At 40.7% G+C, this 23701-nt stretch overlaps 1 protein-coding gene across 1 annotated transcript in view; it reads left to right on the top strand.

Annotated features, from left to right (window-relative positions):
- The window catches only part of DCAF10 (DDB1 and CUL4 associated factor 10), a 56359-nt gene that overhangs the window by 10612 nt on the left and 22046 nt on the right, over nucleotides 1-23701 (top strand). The window contains exon 2 of the mRNA XM_007946878.2: nucleotides 8231-8344. Within this exon, the coding sequence (XP_007945069.1) occupies nucleotides 8231-8344 (114 nt within the window). The remainder of the gene's footprint in view (nucleotides 1-8230; nucleotides 8345-23701) is intronic.

The raw sequence follows: 23701 nt of genomic DNA, 5'->3' as shown, positions 1-23701 counted from the left end.
CCTACGTTTACCCTGTTTTTTCTTTGATGGTCTTTATGATTTGGGATTTTACATTTCAGTCTCTGATCCATCTGAGTTAGTTTTTGTGTATGATGGCAGATATGGATCCTGTTTCATTTTTCTGCAAATGGATGTCCAGTTTTGTCAGCACCATTTGTTTAAGAGACTGTATCTTCCTTATTTAATGGGTTTTGACCCTTTGTCAAAGATCCGCTGGCCGTAGGTGGGTGGATTTACTTCTGAGTTCTCTATTCTGTTCTGTTGGTGTATGTGTCTGTCATTGTGTCAACATCAGAATGTTTTTGACTACTGTGGCTGTATAGTAGGTTTTGAGATCTGGAAGTGTGAAGCCACCTACTATGTTGTTCTTCTTTTGTGGTGTTTTACTTATCTGGAGTCTCTCTCCTTTCAACATAAAGTTGGTAGTTACCTTTTCCAGATTCCATCATCGTTCTTTGGATGGGGATTGCCTTCCATCTGTAGATTGCTTTTGGTAGTGTTGTCATTTTTTACAATGTTAAGTCTTCCTATCTATAATCTCGTATATTCTTCCATTAATGTAGGTCTCTTCTGGTTTCTTATAATAGTGTTTTATAGTTCTCTTTTTAAAGGTCTTTTGTATCTCTGGTTAGAATTTATTCCTAAGTACTTCATCTTTTGGGTGGCTATAAGAAATGGTATTGTTTTCCTGATTTCCTTTTCAGAGTTCTCTTTGTTATGATAAGGAATTTGATTTTTGTATGTTGATCTGTGCCACTTTACTGAAGACTTCTATTAGTTCCAGTAGTTTTCTTGTTCAGTCTCTAGAATTTTCTCTGTATAGGATAGTATCATCTGCAAATAAAGATAGTTTTATTTCTTCTTTGGCAATTTGGATGATTTTCTTGTCCTTTCTTGCCTTATTGCTCTGGCTAGGACTTCCAATATAGTAGTGAATAGTAGTGGTAATGAAAGGCATCCTCGTTTGTTTTTGGTTTGCTATGGAAATGTTTTCAGTCTCTCTCCATTGAGAGTAACGTTGGCCTTTGGTTTTATGTGTATGCCCTTAATTATGTTGCAGAATTTCCCTTCTGTTCCTCTTTTGCTGAGCGTTTTCACCAAGAATAGGTGTTAGACTTTGGGACCGAGAACCACTGGGTCTGCCAACTCAGGACCGTAGTATGGGGAACGACAGGCTCAATTGGCACAACATAATACATAAAAATCTTGTTTCACAACCTACTGTGGTGAGTAGCAACTGGGGTTGCTTTTGAGCAGCCATCTAAGATGCAGTTAATAGTCTCCTCTCGTCTGAAGCAAAGAGTGAAGAAAACTAAGAGCATTTGAAAACACTAAGCTCAGTATCAGAAGAACTAGATAGTGCCTGGCTACCAGTGCCAACCACTCGGAAGGAATCAAAACTTGAGATCCTGGATAGAGTGGGAGGAAAAACGAACAAAATTCAAAGACATGATAATGACCAGAATTATTGATTGGATGGAGTCTGGTGAGACCCCAAGACTGTGGCCCTGGGATACGTTTTGGGCCTGGGATAAAACTCGCTCTCAAGGGCTGGCTCTCAGCCCAATAGTAATAAGACTTACATGAAGAACACCCAACCCAGAGTGCTGCACCCACCTACTCTATGGAGATACACCCCTTGGAACAATCAGCCATGGGACACCAGAGGGGCAGCATTCACATGGAGGGAAAGCTGGACAGACAGGAGCGCATAACTAAGAAGAGCACAAGGGAGGGGGGGTGTCACAGGGAAGGGAGAAGAGGAGAGTAGGTTAGGGTTGGGGATGATAACCAGGAAGTGAAACCAAATATACACGAACTGTTGAATGTAAAATAAACTCTGCTCTGTAGATTTGCACCCAAAGCATAATTAAAAAAAAAAAAAAAACAGGTGTTGAATTTTCTCAGATGCCTTTTCTGTGTTGATTAATAATGATCATGTGGTTCTTTTCCTGTTTTATTTATGTAGTGGATTACATTGATTGCTTTTCTAATGTTGAACCATCACAAGGAATTCTTAATACCGAAAAGGAGAGGTGACACAAAAGGTGAGAATTAAAATTAGGAATTAATAGAATTAATAGAAAAATAGAAGCACTAATAAAGCAATGAAAGTCACCCTAGATGGTAAGATAATTTCTAAACAATTCCAAAAATGTTATAAGTGATAGCAACATTGTCCAAAAAAAAAAAAAAAGGATGGGGGGTATCACTTCCTAACAAGACTCTTTTTTTAAAAAAAGAAATTTGATGATATACATAGGTTAGATAGTAGTATGTGGGACCTTCTCAAGCTGTCCTCTGTGATAACACATTAAGTGCAGGTGTAGAGAGCATTAGAAGTGAAAAAAATTACTCAAAATGAAGACCGAGAGATACAGAGATTGAAAATATGGAAATTAAGTGATGTGGTGCATGGAGAAGAAACGTCTACCACATACTTAGTCCGAGTTCCTGAAGAAAATGAGAAAGATAATGGGGCCAAAAAAATAAAAACTATTTGAAGCAGTAATAGCCAAGAACTTTCCAGAATTGAAGAAAGGTACCAAGCCATGATTTAAGAAGCTGAACAAACAACCCTGTGTTGGTTACCTAGTGCCGCTCTGACAAGAATATACCACAAACGGGATAGCCTTAACAAACAGAAGTTTATTCTATTACAGTTTGGAAGCTTTAAGTCCAAGTCCAAAATGCCAGGCTATAGGGGCTGGGTGAAAGCCCCTCAACCTTGGGGTCCAGCTCTGCCTCTTGCTTCTGGCCCACTGGAGCTAGAGGCATTTCTTCACTCAGATAGTTGCTGGCTGCTGAGGCTGACAAGCCCAAGGTTGACAAGTAAAAAGGCACAGTCCCGATATTAGCAAACCACATGGCAGGCCATATTTCAAGTCCATTGTATGTCCCAAGGTTGGCAGAGCATGGCAGGCTGCTGAACAATGACATGGCTACATGCAGGGTCCAAGCGTGCCATAAGCTAGAGACTATCCCCAAGGCATCTCCTTATATACAGAAAACAGAGCACATCCCAAAGGCAGCTACTCAGCTGCTTGTGGTAGATCCCACCATGGAGTTGATTGCCATTCTCATCATGGGGAATAACTGCCACCAGCTGCCCAGCCACTCAATCAGGCCCAGCCAAGTTGACATACAAATTTAACTACCACGAACCCTAAGTAGGAATCCTCCCTAGACATAGTAAAACTGCAAGGCAAGAAATATAAAGAGATTTTCAGAACAACTAGAGAAAAAATGACTTTCAAAGGAGAGTGACAGCATTTGTCATCAATAGCACTATAATTCAGGAGACAGTGGTAATTGTTTTCAATATGCTAGAGGAAAAGCTGTCAAGCAAGATGTCTATACCCAGCAAAGACAAGTTCTTTGGGTTCTTTGTTTTCAAGAACAAAGATGAAATAAAAACATATTCAGAGAAGTAAAGTTGAGTAAGTTTACCACCAAGCCTTCAGTAAAGAAATGTCAAGTTCAGAGCAAAGGAACGTGCTTTCAAATGGAAGGGCTGAGATTCTAGAAGGAATGAAGGGCAAAGAAAGTGGTAAATATGTGTGTAAAACTAAATCTATTGTTTTGTGCGGTTAACAAAAATGGAATTAAAATAGAAGGCAATAATAGCATATAAATTATGAGAGAATATTCTTAATTTCTTGGTTTTCAGAGAAGAACTATGATATAGTAACTTTTAAAAAACACAACAACAATGCAACGCACTGCTGTTGAGTCAGATCAGATTCATAGCAACCCCTCCCTGGGTTTCTGAGGCAGTATCACTACAAAAATAGATTGCCCAACTTTCCTTCTGAGGAGTGGCAGGTGAGTTTGAACCGCCAGCCTTCTGATTAGCAGTCACATGCCTTAGGCACTACACTACCAGAGCACCCATAGTAACTTTAGTCTTTAATAAAGGTGACACAGTGGTTAAGGCATTTGACTGCTACCAAAAGGTCAGCAGTTCTAACCCACCAGCTGCTCCATGGGGGAAAGATGAGGCAGTCTACTTCCATAAAGATTTAGAGCCTTAGAGATCCTATAGGGCAGTTCTACTCTGGTTGCTATGAGTCAAGAACAGCTAGATGGCAGTGGGTATGCATATTAAAATTTCCTAGGTAACTACTTGTTAGGTGCTGTCGACTCACCTCCAACTCATAGTGAGCTATATACACAACAGAACAAAACACTGCCTGGTCCTGCACCAGTCTCACAATCCTTGCTATTCCTGAGCCCATCATTGCAGCCACTGTGTCAATCCATCTTGTCAAGCGTCTTCTCCTTTTTCACTGACTCTTCACTTTACCAGGCATAATATCCTTCCCCAGGGAATGGTCCCTTCTGACAGCATGACCAAAGTAGGTGAGATGAATTCCAGCCATTCTCACTTCCAAGGAGCATTCCAGCTGCACTTCTTCCAGGATGGATTTGTTTGTTCTTCTGGCAGTCCATGGTAATTTCACTATTCTTTGCAAACACTACAACTCAAAAGCATCAGCTTTTCTTCGGTCTTCCTTATTCATCGTCCAGCTTTCACCTGCATATGAGGTGATTGAAAATGCCATGGCTTTGGTTAAAAAAAACTCACTGCCGTCGAGTTGGTCCTGACTCATAGTGACCCCTCCTTGATTTTCCGAGGCAGTATTGGTACGGAAGTAGATTGTCCAGTCTTCCTTCTGAGGAGTGCTTGGTGGGTTTGAACCACCAGCCTTCTGGTTAGCAGTCAAATACCTTAGGCATTTTGCCACCAGAGGCACACTTTATACTCCAAAGAGACATCTTTGCTCTTCAGCACTTTACGAGGTCTTTTGCAGCATATTTGCCCAGGGCAGTACGTCCTCTGATTTCTTGACTGCTACTTCCATGGGTATGGATTATGGAAGCAACTAATAAGAAATTTTTGACAACTTTAGTCTTTTCTCCTTTTGTCATGATGCTGCTTATTGGTCCAGTTGTGAGGATTTTTGTTTTCTATATGTTGAGGTATAATCCATACTGCAGACTGTAGGCTTTAATCTTCATCAGTAAGTGCTTCAAGTCATCTTTACTTTGAGCAAGCAAGGTTGTGTTGTCTGTGTATCACAGGTTGTTAATGAGTCTTCCTCCAATCCTGATGCTGCACTCTTCTTCATGTACTCCAGCTTCTTGGATGATTTGCTCAGCATACAGATCGAATAAGTAAATGGTGAAAGGATACAGCCCTGACACACTCCCTCCTGATTTTAAACCATGTGGTGTCATTCTGTTTGAATGACAGCCTCCTGGTCTATGTACAGGTTCCTCATGAGCACAATTAAATGTTCTGCAATTCCAATTTTTCTCAATGTTATCCACAATGTGTTATGATCCACATAATTGAATGCTTTTGCATAGCCAAGAAAACACAAGTAAACATCTTTCTGGTATTTATTGCTTTCAGCCAAGATCCATCTGACATAAACAATGATATCCCTCATTCCACGTCCTCTTCTGAATCCAGCTTGCATTTCTGGAAGTTCGCTGTCAATATACTGCTGCAACCACTTTTGAATTATCTTCACTAAGATTTTACTTGTGTATGATATTAATGATATTGTTCGATAATTTCCATATTCTGTGGGGTCACCTTTCTTTGGAATGGGTACAGATATGGATCTCTTTCAGTCAGCTGGCCAGGTAGCTGTCCTCCAAATCTCTTGGCATAGCCGAGTAGGTGCCTACAGCAGGGCATCTGTTTGTTGAAACATCTCAGTGGGTATTTTGTCAGTTCCTGGAGCCTTGTTCTTCGCCAGTTCCTTCACTGCAGCTTTGACTTCTTCCTTCAGTACCATTGGTTCTTGATCATATGCCAACTCCTGAAATGGATGAACATCAACCAGTTCTTTTTGGTACAGTGACTCTGTGTATTCCTCCCATCTCCTTTGATGCTTCCTGCATCATTCGATATTTTGTCCATAGAATCTGTCAGTATTGCAACCTGAGCCTTAAATTTTTTTCCTCAATTCTTTCAGCTCGAGAAATACTGAGCATGTTCTTCCCTTTTGGTTTTCTAACACCAGGTCTTTGCACATTTCATTATAGTAATTGGCTTTGTCTTTTGGAGCTGCTCTTTGAAATCTTCTGTTCAGCTCTTTTATCATTTCTTCCATTTGCTCTAGCTACTCTCTGCTCAAGAGCAAGTTTCACAGTTTCTTCTGACATCCATTTTGGTCTTTTCTTCCTTTCTCATATTTTTAATGACCTCTTGCTTTCTTCATGGATCATGTTCTTGATGTCTTCCCACAGTTCTTCTGGTTTTTGGTCATTGGTGTTCAATGCATCAAATCTATTCTTTACATGGTCTCTAAATTCAGGACAGATATATTTAAGGTCATATTTTGGCTCTTGTGGATTTTTTTTTCATTGTCTTCAGCTTCAAGTTGAACTTGCATATGAGCAGTTGATGGTCTGTTCCATAATCAGCTCCGGGCCTTGTTTTGGTTAAAAATAATGAGCTTTTCCATCACCTCTTGCCACAGATGTAGTCAGTATGATTCCTGTGTACTCCATCTGATGAAGTCCACATGTATAGCCACTGTTTGTGTTGTTTAAAAAAGGTATTTGCAATGATTAAGTCATTGGTCTTTGAAAATTCTGTCATGCAATCTCCAGTGTTATTTCTGTCACCAGGGCCAAATTTTCCAACTGCCGGTGATTCTTCTGTTTCCAACTTTTGCATTCCAGTCATCAGTGATAATTAACATGTCTTGATTCATGTTCGGTCAATTTCAGACTGCAGAAGTTGATAAAAATCTTCAAATTCCTCATCTTTGGCTTTGGTAGTTGGTGCAGAAATTGAAATAATTGTAGTATTAACTGGTCTTCCTTGTAGGCATATAGATATTATCCTATCACTGACAGCATTGTACTTCAGGACAGATTTTGAAACATCATTTGCGATGATGAATGCCACGTCATTCCTCTTGAAATTGTCATTCCCAGCATAGTAGATCATATTGTGATCATATCACAATGTCCAAAAACGGTCTATTTCAGCTCATTAATGCCTAGGATTATCAATCTTTATCCGTTCCATTTCATTTTTTACAACTTCCAATTTTCCTAGACTCATATTTCGTACAGGCTATGTTCTGATTATTAATGGATGTTTGTAGCTGTTTCTCCTCAGATTAAGTCATGCCACATCAGCAAATGAAGGTCCTGAAAGCTTTACTTTATCCATATCATTAAGGTTGGTTCTACTCTGATGAGGCAGCTCTTTCTCAGTCGTATTTTGAGTGCCTTCCAACCTAAGGGGCTCATCTTCCTACACTGTATTGGACCATGTTTCCAGGCTATTCAGAAAATTGCCCAGTAATGTATCAGACATTATTTCTCTGCTATTCATAAGGTTTTCCCTGGCTGATTCTTTGAGAAGTGAATGGCCTCTTCCTTCTTCCTAGTCTGTCTTAGTCTGTAAGCTGCATAGAAACCTGTACACCATGTTCAACCCTGCATTTGAAATACTGGTGGCACACCTTCAAGCCTCACAGCAACATGCAAGCCACCACAGTAGGACAAACTGTCTGACAGACAGGTTCGTCTCCCTTAGCAGTTCGAAACCTCTCTGCCCTCTTCTTACTTGTATCTGGCTGCTTTGTCGACCCTGGCTTTTTCCCTCCTTTCCTGCCTCTTGGGTGGGGGCCTGTCTCCCTCCCCTTACCTGGATCCGGCCACTTTGTCGTCCCCAGTCTTTTTTCAAGTATGAGTGTACAGTGGCCTATATAATCAATCCTTCCCTCTTTTGTGGACACTTAGATTACCTTCAATTTTTTCTTCTTCTAGTAAAGCATATGCTTACATATGCTTATTTGTCCTTTAAAGTGATTATTTTTGTACATTAAATTCCCAGAAAAACTATTGAGTCAAATGGTATGCGCATTTTAAATTTTGATAGATACTTCAAAGGTTCTCTCCAAAGATAATCGGTACCAATCTGTGGGAGGAAGATGTGGCAGTCTACTTCCAGGAAGGTCACAACCTTGGAAACCCTGTTGGGCAGTTGCACTCTGTCCTCTAGGGTCATTATGGGTCAGAATCAACTCATTGGACGAGTGTACCATTTTCTATTGCTCTTACCAACAGTCTTTTAATTATTTGCTACTAACATGGACAAAAAAAATTACTCATTTATTACTTGTATAATTATAAATAAATATTGATAACCACTAAATGCAAGGAAACTCAGGAGCAATGTGTCTTTTGCTTTCAGGTCGGTGCTGACAGTTGCTTGTGAGCAGACAGAAGTCCTGCTTTTTGACCCTATATCTTCAAAGCACATCAAAACTCTTTCTGAAGCTCATGAAGACTGTGTAAATAATATCAGGTGAGTACTAGGATAAAGGGTGAAGTGAACTTCATTAGTGTGGCCCAAGATGATCTGCTCTGGGAGTTAGTGGAAATGGCAATGCCATGTCGGCCAGTGCTAGGGAGTCCACAGCTGTGAGTCTTATCCCTGGTGATACCTACCCTTTTAACTACAAAAGTCACTGTTAACCATTTTGTATTGAAATAGTTTTGAAATACATTTTTCACTTCTATATGATTTTACCTTTTCTCTTTGGATGTCAGGATCATCGTTATGAACCTCAGCCATTTATTATTCTCTCACTGCCGTGGAGTCGGATCTGACTCATGGAGATGCCTCCTTGGGTTTCTGAGGCAGTATCCCTACAGAAGTAGATTGCCCAGTCTTCCTTCCGAGGAGCGGCTGGTAGGTTTGAACCTCCAACCTTCTGGTTGGCAGTCAAGTGCCTTAAGCACTACGCCACCAGTCCTGTCATATATCTGGGCTAATGATTTGTGTAGAATTATGACTGTCGCATTGCTTAGCGTCTCTCACCGCCCCCCACTCCCAAATCTAGACCACTGATGGGAAAAGCACATATGCACAGAGGTTCTTTAGAGAATTGCTGGAAATTCCACAAATTCTCAATAATGTGTAAAGTAAATAATAGGTAAACATTCTGGTGGATTAATAGGAAGTCATTGAAACAATGGTCAAAGAAACTAAATATCAACATAAACAAATGCTTGGAATAATATAGATTTAAATTGTAATGAAAATTGTATAAATAAAAAATTAAGCAGAAGGCAATATTTTAAAATGCTGATAGTGGTTAAGTTAGAATGGATGGATTATGAGTAATTTTCTGCTTTCTAAATTTTATGTAATGTGATTATATAATTTTTGACTCATGTTGTTGTTGTTAGGTGCCATTGAGTTGTCTCTGACTCACAGCAACCCTATGCACAGCCGAATGAAACACTGCCCGGTCCTGTGCCAGCCTCACAATCCTTGCTGTACCTGAGCCCATCGTTGCAGCCACTGTGTCAGTCCATCTCATTGAGGGCCTTCCCCTTTTTCATTGGCCCTCCACTTTACCAAACATGATATCCTACTCCAGGGAATGGTCCCTTCTGACAACATGACCAAAATAGGTGAAATGAAGTCTGGCCATTTTTGCTTCCAAGGGGTGTTCCGGCTGCACTTCCTCCAGGACAGATTTGTTAGTCCTTTTAGCAGTCTATGGTACTCTTAGCATTCTTCTCAAACACCACGACTCAAAAGCATCAACTCTTCTTCAGTCTTCCTTATTCATTGTCCAGCTCTCACATGCGTATGAGGCAACTGAAAATACCATGGCTTGGGTTAGGTGCACCTTAGTCTTTAAGCAGACATCTTTGCTCTTCATCACTTGAAAGAGGTCTTTTGCAGCAGATTTGCCCAATATCTTGTGTGATGTCTTGACTGCTTTTTCCATTAGTGTTGATTATACAACCAAGTCATGTGAAGTCCTTGACAACTTCAGTCTTTTCTCCATTTATCATGAAGCTGTTTATTGGACCAGTTGTGAGGATTTTTGTTTTCTTTATATTGAGGTGTAATCCAGACTGCATAGTGTAGTCTTTAATCTTCATCAATAAGTGCTTCAAGTCATCCTCACTTTCAGCAAGTAAAGTTGTATCATCTGTGTATTGCAGGTTGTTAATGAGTCTTCCTCCAATCCTGATACCATGTTCTTCTTTATATAATCCAGCTTCTCAGATTATTTGCTCAGCATACAAATTGAATAAGTATGGTGAAAGGATACAACCCTGATGCACTCCCTTTTTGATTTTGAACCATGCAATATCCCCTTGTTCTATTCAAACGACAGCTTCCTGGTCTATATATAGGTTCCTCATGAGCACAATTAAGTGTTCTGGAATTCCATTCTTCTCAGTGTTATCCATAATTTGTTATAATCCACACAGTCAGATCCTTTTCATGGTGTTCCTGGTTTCTTTGTTCCATATAATTTTCTGTGCTGAGCTTACTATTTATGAATCATGTTAACATTTCCTTTGTTGCTATTCTTTTAGTATTTGCTAAATATTTATGCTGGTCCTCTTTTTTATTGTGATGTGAAGGTTTATCATTTTTCTTTGAGGTTACCCTGTGATTTATAATTTTCTCTCTGAGTTTAGAACAGTCCATTCTATCTTGCAACTCTCTTGACTTCCTCACCATTTAGAAGTTCTGTAACTACACTGTTTTTCTCCCTCTTTTTGGTTTGTAGTTGTTCTCATTTGCCAATTGATGTCTCTGGTTCCCTGTTTACAATTTTGTAAGCTTATTTTACTTTGGATAGTTCCATAGCTATGTTGGTTTCTGGGTTATGTCATCTTGTATGTTAATGGTCAGTTAATGTTTGCTATTATTGGTTCTCTGTTCAAAGGACTCCATTTAGTATCTCTTGTAAGGTTGGTCTGGTTTTAACAAATTCCCTTAATTTCTGCTTATCTGGAAATCTCCTAATTTCACCATCATATTTGAGGGGCAGTATTGTTAGGTATATAATTCTTGGCTGGAAATGTTTCTCTTTCAGGTTTTTGTATATATCATCCCATTGTCTTCTCGCTTACATGGTTTCTGCTGAGAAATCAGAGCTTATTATTTTTGGTTGTCCTTGTAGGTAACTTTTTGTTTTTCCCATGCTACTTTCAGGATTCTTTCCTTGTCTTTGGTTTTGATGATTTGATGATGATATGTCTTGGTGATTTTATTTTGGGGTCTGTCCTGTTTGGGGTTCAGTGGACTTCCTGAATGGATATATTCTCATCTTTCATCATATCAGAGAAGTTCTCTTCCAACAAATCTTAGACAATTTTCTCAGTGGTTTTCTTTTTCTCTTCCTGTTCTGGAATTCCAGTTACACATAGGTTATTCCTTTTGATGGTATCCCACATGAACCATAGGCTTTCTTCATTTTGTTTTGATCTTTTTTCAGATTGATGCCTTTCTGCCAAAGGGGCAGGGAGGCTGCATCTTCTGATCTCCTCTAAACCCACAAGAAGAAGACAGAATTACCATCAGTAGCCCAAGGCCTATTCCTGCGAGGCCAGACATTCTGCCTCCCTCCAACCCTTTCATTAGCCGTTCCTCCCACCGCACCCACCACCTCTCTGCTAGGTTTGATAATTTGCTGCAGTGGCCACACAGAACTCACAGATTATGGGATTTATTAGGGAAGCACCATACTATAGTTCAAGTTCAGAAATGCACTCAGTCTCTTGCAGACAGCCATCTCACTCAGCAGCCAGTGGCCTCAGTAGTGCGTGTCTCTTGCATCTCTCTTTCAGCAGCATGTGTCCCTCATGTCTCTTAGGAGCGTGTTTCTCTCAGCAGCACATTTTTCTCAGCTAGCAGTCAGAGAGACTCTTCCTTCTCAAGGAGGGCTTCTTTTTTTTTTTTTTTAATTGTGATTTGGGTGAAGATTTACAGAGCAAATTCACTTTCCATACAGCAGTTCACATATATTTTGTTTCATGTCATTGATCACAGTTTACCACAATGCAACAGCTCCCCTCCCACTTCCTCCCCATAGTTAGGAGGCCTTCTTTTGAGCCTGGCAAAGTAGTCCAAACCAACCAATCCCAACATCAGAATTCTATACACTGAGAGAGAGTGATCCTCCCAGAAAATTACTTTGTGGTGTTCCCAACAGAAATACCCCAGGTGGATAACTTTCACAATCAGGAGCTACTCAGTTGCTCATGGCAAATTCCACCACAGAGTTTACAAAGACTTATGGCTAGAAAAACCACACTATGTAATTTACTATACCACACTTTCCAAAGAAGTATTCACGTGTTTGTCTTCAAGAAAATTCAGCCTCAACTTCTTCCTTCAGTACCACTGGTTCTTTTCCCATTTCAATGTGTTATGTATTTCTGAAAATTTAGTATTAATCTTCTGGCTTTCTATCGGTAGATTTTGTATCATTTCTAATTTTTCATTTATTTTGTCATTTTGTTCTTGAATTTTTTTCTGAAATTGTTCTAGGGTTTTGTCTGCATTTTCCTTAATTTTGTCAGTGTTTTCCTTGATCTCTCTCTCAATATTTTTGAAGATACCTAAGTATAATTCTTTTGAATTCCTTATTAGGGAGTTCCATTGCTGCTGCTTTTTCAAGGATGTATTTTGGGTCTGTATCCTGCTCCCTTGTTTCTGCCACTTTACCTTCCTTCTTTTTGTGGATTGTGATAGTCTGTTGTGTCCAAGGCATTGTGACGTTGTTGTATTTAGATCTCTTAACTGTTTGTGAAGAGCAGTTAAGGGTGAGTCAGGCTCTTATTGGTGGTTGTTCATAGTTGGCCAGTTGGTGAACAAGGGAATGGTGGCTCTCAGTAAGTGGAACTGCAGGAGGTGCAGGTGTGGTTGCATCATATAGGCATGGTTGCTGTCTTCCACTCAGTTAGACAAAAACAATGATTGAAAACCACCAAAATTAAAAGCAAGCAGATAAAAAACACACTGCATAAACACACAGGAACAATCACACACACACACACACACACACAAAAACCCCTGCAGTCTCTGGGGAGGGGACAAGAGAAAAGATGTAAAGGAGGAGAATAATGAAGGAAAAAGTAGGAAAAATGCAAAAAGAAAAACAAGAAATGGGGAGAACCACAAGAAAGAAAAAAGTGGGAACCAGGAACAAGGAAGAGAAGAAAAGCTGGAAACTAGAACCTGGGAAGGGAAGAATAAAGAATAATTTAAAAAAGGATGAAAAAAAATATTTTAAAACAGATAAAAATAAGCCAAAAAATAAAAAAGGGAAAAAAAAATCTGGGCAAGGCAGGGCACCCAGACCCTATCAGAGCACACAGACTGGGATGGAATTCCTTCTGGCCCAGAAGGTAGGTGGGAGTGAGGGATGGCCGCACCTCCATTCACTAAGAGAATGTGGGGTATAAGAGTAACAAGAGGAATATCACACCTCTCTGGTCTTTGATGTCTGGAATGTCCTTGCAGTCCCCAGCAAGTGGAGCCTATTCTTAGGTCCCTGGAATCTGAGAGAACACTGTTGTTTTAAATATCCAAAATGGTTGAACTACTTGTAAACATTCAAACTGACTGTGCCCTTCATATAGCTAAAATTCTACAGCTCATCTCATCTCCCCCTTTGCTGCTTTCCCTTTTATTCACCAGCCACCAGTGCAGTCCTCCGTGCAGCCCTTGGCTAGCAGGGCCGATTTTAGGTTAATTCTTAAGTCCTAACATCACTTGGCAATAGCCAAGCTGTTTGTGCTATCAGGATCGCTGATAGACCACAGCTCTGTATGTCTGCTTTTTTGGTGTTTTCTTGCAGGTTCTTCTACTAGTTGGAGTTTAGTTCATTTCTGTATCCTTCCTTTCAAAGCTCAGGGCTCCAGGATTATCTTCTGTATCTGTGTTAATTGGTTTCCCTTCTCTTTGTTGAAGATGGTCTGTGTAGTTTGTCTGCCTGTTCCACCCTTTTACTGGAACTCGCCACAACTGAATGCTTTTGCATAGTCAATAAAACATAAGTAAACATCTTTCTGGTATTCTTAGCTTTCAGCTAAGATCCATCTGACATCACTAATGATATCCTTCATTCTATGTCCTCTTCTGAATCCAGCTTGCATTTCTGGAACCTCTCTTGTCAATATACTGCTGCAACCATTTTTGAATTATCTTCAGTAAGATTTTACATGTGTGCGATATTAATGATATTGTTTGATAATTTCCACATTCTCTGGGATGGGTATAGATATGGACCTCTTCCAGTCAGCTGGCCAGGTAGCTGTCTTCCAAATCTCTTGGCATAGCTGAGTGAGTGCCTCCAGTGGGGCATCCGTTTGTTGAAACATCTCATTGAGTATCCATCAATTCCTGGAGCCTTTTTCTTCGCCAGTTCTTTCAGCCTTGACTTCTTCCTTCAGTACCACTGGTTCTTGATCATATGCCACCTCCTGAAATGGATGAAGATCTACCAGTTATTTTTGGTACTGTGACTCTGGGTGTTCCTTCCATCTTCTTTTGATGTTTCCTGCATCATTCAATATTTTGCTCATAGAATCTTTCAGTATTACAACTCAAGGCTTAATTTTTTTCCTCAGTTCTTTCAACTTGAGAAATGCTGAGCATGTTCTTCCCCTTTGGTTTTCTAACTCCAGGTCTTTGCACATTTCATTATAGTAATTGTTTTTGTCTTCTGGAGCTGCTCTTTGAAATGTTCTGTTCAGCTCTTTTATCTTGTCATTTCTTCTATTTGCTTTAGCTATTCTCCATTGAAGGGCAAGTTTCAGAGTCTCTTCTGACATCTATTTTGGTCTTCTTCCTTTCTCATCTTTTTAATGACCTCTTGCTTTCTTCATGGATGATGTTCTTGATGTCATCTCACGGTTCCTTTGGTTTTCTGTCACTGGTGTTCAATGTGTCGAATCTATTCTTTAGATGGTCTCTAAATTCAGGAAGGATAATATCAAGGTCATATTTTGGCTTTTGTGGACTTGTTTTCATTGTCTTCAACTTCATCTTGAACTTATGCACTTGAAGTGCATATAAGCAGTTGATGGTCTGTTCCACAATCAGCTCCTAGTCTTGTTTTGGCCAAATATATTGAACTTCTCCCTTGCCTCTTGCCACAGATGTAGTCAGTCTGATTCCTGTGTATTCCATCTGGTGAAGTTCACATGTATAGACTCCATTTATGTTGTTGAACAAAGGTATTTGCAATGAATAAGTTATTGGTCTTGCAAAATTCAATCATGCGATCTCCAGCATTATTTCTGTCACCACGGCCGTATTTTCCAAATACTGGTAACTCTTCTTTGTTTCCAACTTTGCATTCCAGTGACCAGTGATAATCAACACATCTTGATTGCATGTTTGGTCAATTTCAGACTGCAGAAGTTAGTAACAATCTTCAATTTCCTCATCTTTGACTTTGGTGGTTGGTGCATAGATTTGAATAACAGTATTAACTGGTCTTCCTTGTAGCCTTATGGATATTATCCTATCACTGACAGCGTTGTACTTCAGGACAGATCTTGAAACAATCTTTGTGATGATGAATGCCATGCCATTCCTCTTCAATCTGTCATTGCTGGCATAGTAGATCATATGGTTGTCTGATTCAAAATGGCCAAAACCTCTCCATTTTAGCTCACTAATGTCTAGGATATCGATCTTTATTTGTTCCATTTCATTTTTGACAACTTCCAATTTTCTTCGATTCATACTTTCTACATTCCATGTTCTGATAATGGATGTTTGCATCTGTTTCTGCTCATTTAGAGTCATGCCACAACAGCCAATGGAGGTACCAAAGCTTTACCCATATCGTTAAGGTTGTCTCTACTCTGAGGAGTTAGCCCTTCCCCAGTCCAGTTTTGAGTGCCTTCTGACCTGATGGGCTCATCTTCTGGCAGTTTATCGGACAGTGGTTCAGGGCTATTCATAAACTTTTCCAGTAATACATCAGACAGTGTTTCACTGCTAGTCATAAGGTTTTCACTGGCCAGTTGTTTGAGAAGTAAATGGCCTCTTTCTTCTTCCAAGTCTGTCTTAGCCTAGAAGCTACGCTCAAACCTGTCCATCATGAGTAACCCTGCTGCCATTTTGCAACACCAGTGGTGACCCCTATTTGGGTTTCTGAGGCTGTAAAGGCTGGAAATAGATTGCCTCATCTTCTTTCCGCAGAGCAGCTGGTAGGTTTGAACTGCTGATCTTCCAATTAGCAGTCACGTGCCTTATGACTGCGCCACCAAAGCTCCTTATAATTATTACTTTTTAATATTAAAAATAAAAGTGGAAATTACATCTGGTCAGAGAGACATACTGAGTGTGCATGTAATCCCTGTGTTCCGAAAACAGAGGACAGTAGATTCAATAGCACAAAAGATAATACTGCCTGGCTCTGAAGCGACGTGAACTGCACTGGAGACCAGAAGCAGACACAGACACAGGGTTATGAGCAGGACTGAAACAACAGACCCACTGGGTTTTCCGTTCGGAAGCAGGCACTGGCATCTAGGCATTGACCTCCTATCAGGGAGAGTGCTAATGTGCTCCATGTGAGGCAGCAGCCAGAGCCAGAGTCACTGGTTGAAGCCGGCCTTGTTCAGTGTGGCTGCCCCATTTGTGAAAAGCTGGAGAGAAAACCAAAGCTGTTCACTACCCGGGCTGTAGCTTCTGCAGGTCAGACACAGCCTCGCGCGCAGGAATTGAATGAGGAATTGAATGAGGCTGCTTGTTGAGTCAGTGAGTCGGTGAGGTCTCCAGTGGAGCCCTGAAATGGCATCATTGGGCCTCGTTCTGGAGGGGGTGGCCCAGAAGGCCAAGTGGGGGAAACTATAAAACCATTCAACAGGAAGAGAGAAAGAAAACCTTTTTTTTTTTTTTAAACTTTCTTACTCAAAATGAGTCTATAACCAAAATTCTGAAACGTGTGAAGAAATCCAAGTATCATAACAAAATCAATAGAGTAGGCCCCTTCTCTGGATGAAATGAATTTTATGGAGTAGTCCAAGACTTTATTTCTGAAAATAAATTACTTTACTTACTTATTTTTGACTAGATAATACACGCACGTATACAAAATTCAAAAGGTACAAAAGGGTAAGCAAGTGAAAAGTCAGCCTGTTTCCCACCTCTGTCTCCTGGCTGCCCAGTTCCCCTGCCCAGGGGCCACCACCATTAACGGTTTCTTGCTGTCCTTTCTGAGACAGTTTATGCACGTACAAGCATGTACACACTTTTATATAAATGGTAGCAACCTACACATGCTATTATCCATCTTGTGTTTTTCACTTAAAAAAATACATTGGAGATTTTTCACATGGAATGATCTTACTGTTTTTAACTGCTCCATAGTATTCTGTTGGGAGCGCTGGTGGTGCAGTGCCTAAGGCATCTGAATGCTAACCAGAAGGCTGGCGGTTCAAACCCACCAGCCACTCCTCACAAGGAAGGTTGGGCAATCTACTTCCGTAGTGATAACACCTCGGAAACCCAAGGAGGGGTCGCTATGAGTCGGATCTAACTCAACAGCAATGAGTTTGGTTTGTTTTTTTTTCGTATTCTGTTGATTGGAAGAGATCTTTAAGCATTTTTAAATGATTGAAGAAATAAATAAAGGCTAATTTCCACTTAAAGATAACTCAAAATTATGAAGCAAAACAGGTGAAACAGGAACAGATTAATGAGGAAAAGAACAAAGTAGACTTTTTGGAAAATAAAAATGTAGAACTACAGATTGGTATAACTTTGCCCTTCACTGAAGGGAGAATTAGTGAGTTGGAAGATCATACTGGAAAATTTACCCCTGGGAGAGAGGGAGGATGGGGGAAATTATTGCTTAGGAAACACTGAGTTTTTGTTTATGAGGATAGAAAATTTGGCAGAGGGTATTGGTGATGGTTACACAACATGATTGATGTAATGTAATTAATTTACCGAATTGTATATGTGAAAAATATCAAATTAGTAAATGTGTTATGTGTAATTTTAACAAAAATTCACTTAGGGTGCTGAGAAGGGATAAAAATATGAAATGATAGTTTAAAGATAGATGATTAATTGAGAGCCATAATGGCTGAGCATTTTTAACATTCAAGAAGCACGTGATCCTCAAATCAAAAGTGAATTCTGTACTGTCAGCCAGCTGAAAGGAAGGCAAAGCTGCATCTGGACGAGGTGTGGGGAAATGCTAGAGTATGCAAGAGAACGAAAAAGAGAAAGTTTAAAAGCTCCCAATCCCAGAGGTCAGTTCTTTCCAAATTACTATATACATTTAGCGCCATTTAATCAAAATAGCAACAAAGGTTTGGTTTGGTTTGGTTTTTTAAATAAAACTTGAAAAGTTGATTTGAAAATTCATATTGGATCGCAGGGTACCAAGAATAGCTGAGGTGATTTTGGAGAAGATGAAGATGGTGGGAGTGCTGAGGCATCTAGCTATTGACTGTAGTCCTGAGACGGGAAGATGAAGTGGCCAGTGGGGTGGCGTAGAGCTCCCAGTCACTGACTTGTGCGTATGTGAAAATGTAACATGTGGCAGCAGTTGCATGACCGGTCAGTGTGGAAGGGAAGAACTATTCAGTAAATGGAAAAGAAAGGGTTGTATGTATGGAAGACAGATAATATTAGATACTAGCGCATACCATAATTTTTAAAAACTTCCAGTCAGAGTAAAGACCTAATGATGATAGCAGACCTTGGAAGCTTCTACACCTTTAGAAGACAGTAGAGAAGGTATCTGTGCTCAAAGTGTGAGGAGGCTTTTTTTAAAACAGAAAAGACAAACCAATAAGGACTGGTAAGTTCAGCTACAGTAGAATTTAAGATTTTCAGTGTAACCAAAGACATCATGACAGTGTGAAAGGAGACCTTTAGGCTGGTGAGGGAAGATGTTTTCCATGCATATAGCCAGGGAAGGAGTAGTAGCCAGATACATGTATGTAGCAGAATAGGCCCAGACTTGATAGGGGAAACTGCAGTAAACCATACGTATGGAAGGGTTTTCAGAAAATCCTATGAGACATAATAATGAAGAAAGACTAAATGTTGGAAAAGATGTTGGGGAACAGGAACTCTTAGGTATCACTGGTGGCATCTCAGGTGGTAAAATTGTTTTGAAAAACAGTTTAGCAGTACCTGGTGAAGTTGAAGACCAATGTATTTTTAAAGAAATTAATGTGCATGTTAACAAGGAGGTGTATAAAGAAATGGTCGTTGTGGCACAGTTAGTAATAGGAGAAGTTGGCAACAACTTGGCTGTCGGTCAGGAGGATAACCGATAAAGGAAGTGTGCTATACTTACACATAGAGTCCTGGGCGTTTGTTAAAATCAGTGAGCTGGCAGCGTCAGCATCTGAAATACATCTCAGAAATTTAACTTTGAGCCAGAAGAGCAAACTGTAGAATGATGTGTGCAGTGTGATGCTGCTTGAACAGTCTATCTCAGAGAGATCAGCACCGGGCCGGTCCCCAGGAGGCGGAGGTTAAAGATGTCCCAGATGTCCAAACTACCGTGCCACGCCATCATTTCAGACATTACCTCCTCCTCCTCCTCCTCCCAGTAATCTCCCCCGTCTTAGGGTCCTGTATTTCGCTGTAACGCCTCGCAGAACTCACAGACACCCAAGCAATCGTCTCACGTAGCAGTGGTGGAGGCTGGCAGGCTGGTGAGTCCCAGGCCCGTGAGTGGGTCTGGAGGAGCCTCCCAGTTCTCAGGGTTGGATGAACCTCGATCAGCAGATCAGACGACGGCTGCTGTCCCCAATCCAGGGCTGAGATGAGGATGAGCCAAGACAGAACCAGGGCAAGAGGAGAGCGAACCTTCCCAGGAGATTCGTAGGTATAGGCTCAAGGAAGCTAAGGGTGGTGATTTGAATTATACCTTCCGGCAAGGCAGGACTCAAGGTACATCCCACCTGTGCTGCTCCAACAGCAATAACCCAAGTGGAGGCTTTAACAATCAGCAGCTCAAGGCACATCCCGCCACAGAGCCGATTGCCAGTCATTATAGGGAACGACTGCTACCAGCTGCCCAGCCCAGTTGACACCTGACCTTAACCACCACCCCACCCCACACGGGCGTGGATAATGGGAGTTACAATACATCGCAGAATGGGGGGCAGTGGCTAGAAGGGCCACGTCAAACAATTCACCGCAGATACCATTTATATAAAGTTTGAAAACATACAGACATGGGCTTGATGAGGGCATGTGTGTATGTCTGCTTTGTTCCCTGCTATATCTCCAGCACCTAGGAGTATGCCTCTCAGTTTTAATGAGTGGGTGCTCATTAAATATTTACTGAATGACTCGTATGCAAAACAATACTAGGCGTTGTTTATGGATATAGATATATACATATGAATTCATTGTATTATAAACTAGGATGGGAAATAACAACAGATTTGGAGAGTGGTTTGGTTCACAGATACAGGTTTGCATTTCCTGGTGGTGTTCTAGACAGTTGTTTTGTACTTACTTGGAAATGTTTTCTAGTTCATTTCTTAATTTTGTAGTTTGCTCATCTTGTGAAATAAAAAATTGATAGCTGTGGAAAATATTTTCTCTTGCTTTGCATTTTGGGAGAGGAGAAAAGTCTGTAATTTAAATACTTAAGCCCATTGCACAGGTTCACTTCTCATTTAAGAGGATGTGGATTTAAGAGTCCATTTAATATCCAAATCTCTCCAATTAGGAGGCTGCCAACCAGAATGACCTTGGCCATCGTAACATAATAATATTTACTTAGTGATAAGACCCTTAAAAATTGTTGTTGATTGTTGTTGTTAGGTGCCATCGAGTCATCTCCAACTCATAGTGACCTTACGTACAGCAGAACCAAACACTGCCCGGTCCTGTGCCAGCCTCACAGTCCCTGCTATACCTGAGCCCACTGTTGCAGCCACTGTCGGTCCATACTGTTGAGGGCCTTCCCCTTTTCTACTGACCATCCACCTTACCAAGCATGACATCCTTCTTCAGAGGATGGTCCCTTCTGACAACATGACCAAAGTAGGTGAGACGAAGTCTGGCCATTCTCACCTCCAAGGAGCATTCGGCTGCACTTCTTCCAGGACAGATCTGTTAATTCTTTTGGCAGTCCATGGTACTTTCAATATTCTTTGCCAGCACCACACCTCAAAGGCATCAACTCTTCTTCGGTCTTCCTTGTTCATTGTCCAGCTCTCACATGCATATGAGAGGATTGAAAATACCATGGCTTGTGTTAGGCACACCTTAGTCTTCAGGGAGATATCTTTGCTTTTCAGCATTTGAAAGAGGTCTTTTGTAGCAGATTTGCCCAGTGTAATACATCTTCGGATGTCCTTGCTGCTTCCATTGGTGTTGGTTGTAGAACCAAGTAATATGAACTCTTTGACAACTTCAGTCTCTAATCCATTTATTATGATGCTGCTTATTGGACCAGTTGTGAGGATTTTGTTTTTTTTATATGGCGGTGTAATCCATACTGCTGAGTCAATCCCGACTCATAGCGACCCCTCCTTGGGTTTCTGAGGCAGTATCTCTATGGAAGTAGATTGCCCAGTCTTCCTTCTGAGGAGTGGCTAGTGGGTTTGAACCTCCAGCTTTCTGGTTAGCAGTCAAAATGCTTCAGGCACTACGCCACCGGAGCTCCTAATCCATACTTCGGAGAGTAGTCTTCAATCTTCAACAGTAGGTGTTTCAAGTCATCCTCACTTTCAACAGGCAAAGTTGTGTCAGCTGCATATCACAGATTGTTAATGATCCTTCCTCCAATCCTGATGCAAATAATCCACGAAGCTGGACTGTATGATGAAGAACGTGGTATCAGGATTGGAGGAAGACTCATTAACAACCTGAGATATGCAGATGACACCTTGCTTGCTGAAAGTGAAGAGGACTTGAAGCACTTACTGATGAATATTAGGGACTGCAGTCTGCAGTACAGATTACACCTCAACATAAAACCAAAAAAACCAAACTCACTGCCATCGAGTCAATTTTGACTTATAGTGACCCCCTTAGGGTTTCCTAGGCAGTAAATCTTTATGGAAGTAGATTGCTCAGTCTTCTTTCTGCAGAGTGGGGTAGTTTGTACCGCCCACCTTCTGGTTAGCAGTCAGATGCCTTAGGCACTACCCCACTAGAGCTCCTTATACCTCAACATAAAACAAAAATCTTCACAAGTGGACCAATAAGCAACATCATGATTAATGCAGAAAATATTGAAGTTCTCGAGGATTTAATTTTCCTTGGCTCCACAGTCGATGCCCATGGAAGCAGCAGTCAGGAAATCAGCATACTGCACTGGGAAAATCTGCTGCAAAAGACCTCTTTGGAGTGTTAAAAAGCAAAGATGTCACCTTGAGGACTAAGGTGTGCCTGGCCAAGCACTCGTATTTTTCGTAGCTTCTTATGCATGGGAAAGCTGGACGATGAGGAGGAGGACTCGCAGAAAACTGATGCACTTGAACTCTGGTGTTGGCGAAGGATATTAGCTACACCCTGGACTCGGCCAGAACAGACAAATCTGTCTTCAGAGAACAGTGGGATGCGCCTTGAATGGGAGGCTAGCGAAACTTTATCTCGTGGAGTTAGTGCATCTATCAGGAAGGACCAGTCCCTGTGGAAGAGCTCATGCTTGATAAAGTAGAGGGTCAGTGAAAAAGAGAAGACACTCCATGGGCTGGACTGCCCCGGGCACAAAAGTGGGCTCAAGCAAAGCAGCGATTGTGAGGGTGGCGCAGGGCCAGCGGAGTTGTGGTCTGTGCGTGGAGTCACTGTGTGTTGGAACCAGCTCAATGGCACCTAACAACAAATGAACGAAAAAGTTCATTTTCATGATTTTTAGTTTAGTTTGTTGTGAAGACTAACACTTTCTTTCACGTAGTCAGTGGAATATTTTAAAGTAATTCCTTTAACTTGCTTTTATCCTTTACCAATTATCCTCTGATTATTTATCAATTTATCCAGATGTCAATTTGTCCAGAACGGTTACAGCTGTAAGTTCGAGTTTGTTTGGGGATATTGGAGAAGTTCTGTGATTCAGAGAGTCCTAGATTTCTGTATGTATGAAGGAGTGTCTCTTGTTTATTTGAGGTTCTCAGTATTTTATAATTATTAACTTACTAGGCTAGCTTGTGCTTTGATTTGAGAATCTCGGCCTAAGTCTCTGAGGCTTGGCTAATACTTGGCATTTCCTGTCTGCTTGCTTTCAGGTGAAGATTGCCTACATTCTGACCTAGTCTACAGTTTTCATTTCTCTAGTTGATCTATTCTTCTCGCCAATGATTCTCCAATACCAGCATTTTTAACAGGCAGTACTTTGAGGAAAAATGAGAAAACTACAGTCAAAATACTGAATTTCATCCTAGTTTAATTTTAAATGATTGGTTTTTGTTCCAAGATTATTCTCTATATTTTTGGTATTAAAATATGTTTTCAGGGAAAAACAAATCTGACAATGTAAGAATTAAGTTTTTGATATAGTAGAAAAATCTGTTAACCACATTGAAAGATAGAAATATATGGGGAAAATATATGCAACACACAGTATTTGAATAACTGAGGTATAATATCCTTAATACAGAAAGAAGTCTTAGAACTCAATAAAAGCAGTAAGGGATAAGAACTGTGAACCACACACAAAAAATGTAGTGTGTCAGTAATTGTGAAAAAGAAGTTCAACTTTACTAAAAATAAAAGTTTCAACTTAAAATGTTGTTGTTGTTGTTAAGTGCCGTCGAGTCGTTTCCGACTCATAGTGCCCCATGCAGAATTAAACACTGCCTGATCCCGCGCCAGCCCCACAATCCCTGCTATACTTGAGCCCATCATTGCAGCCACCGTGTCAATCCATCTCGTTGAAGGCCTCCCCCTCTTTCG

This window comes from Orycteropus afer, unplaced genomic scaffold, assembly GCF_000298275.1.
Source record: "Orycteropus afer afer isolate SDZICR_OR568_19922 unplaced genomic scaffold, OryAfe1.0 scaffold00174, whole genome shotgun sequence".
Lineage (NCBI taxonomy): Eukaryota > Metazoa > Chordata > Mammalia > Tubulidentata > Orycteropodidae > Orycteropus > Orycteropus afer.
Note: the sequence above shows the minus strand (reverse complement) of the source record. Positions and strands in the feature narration are given on the sequence as shown.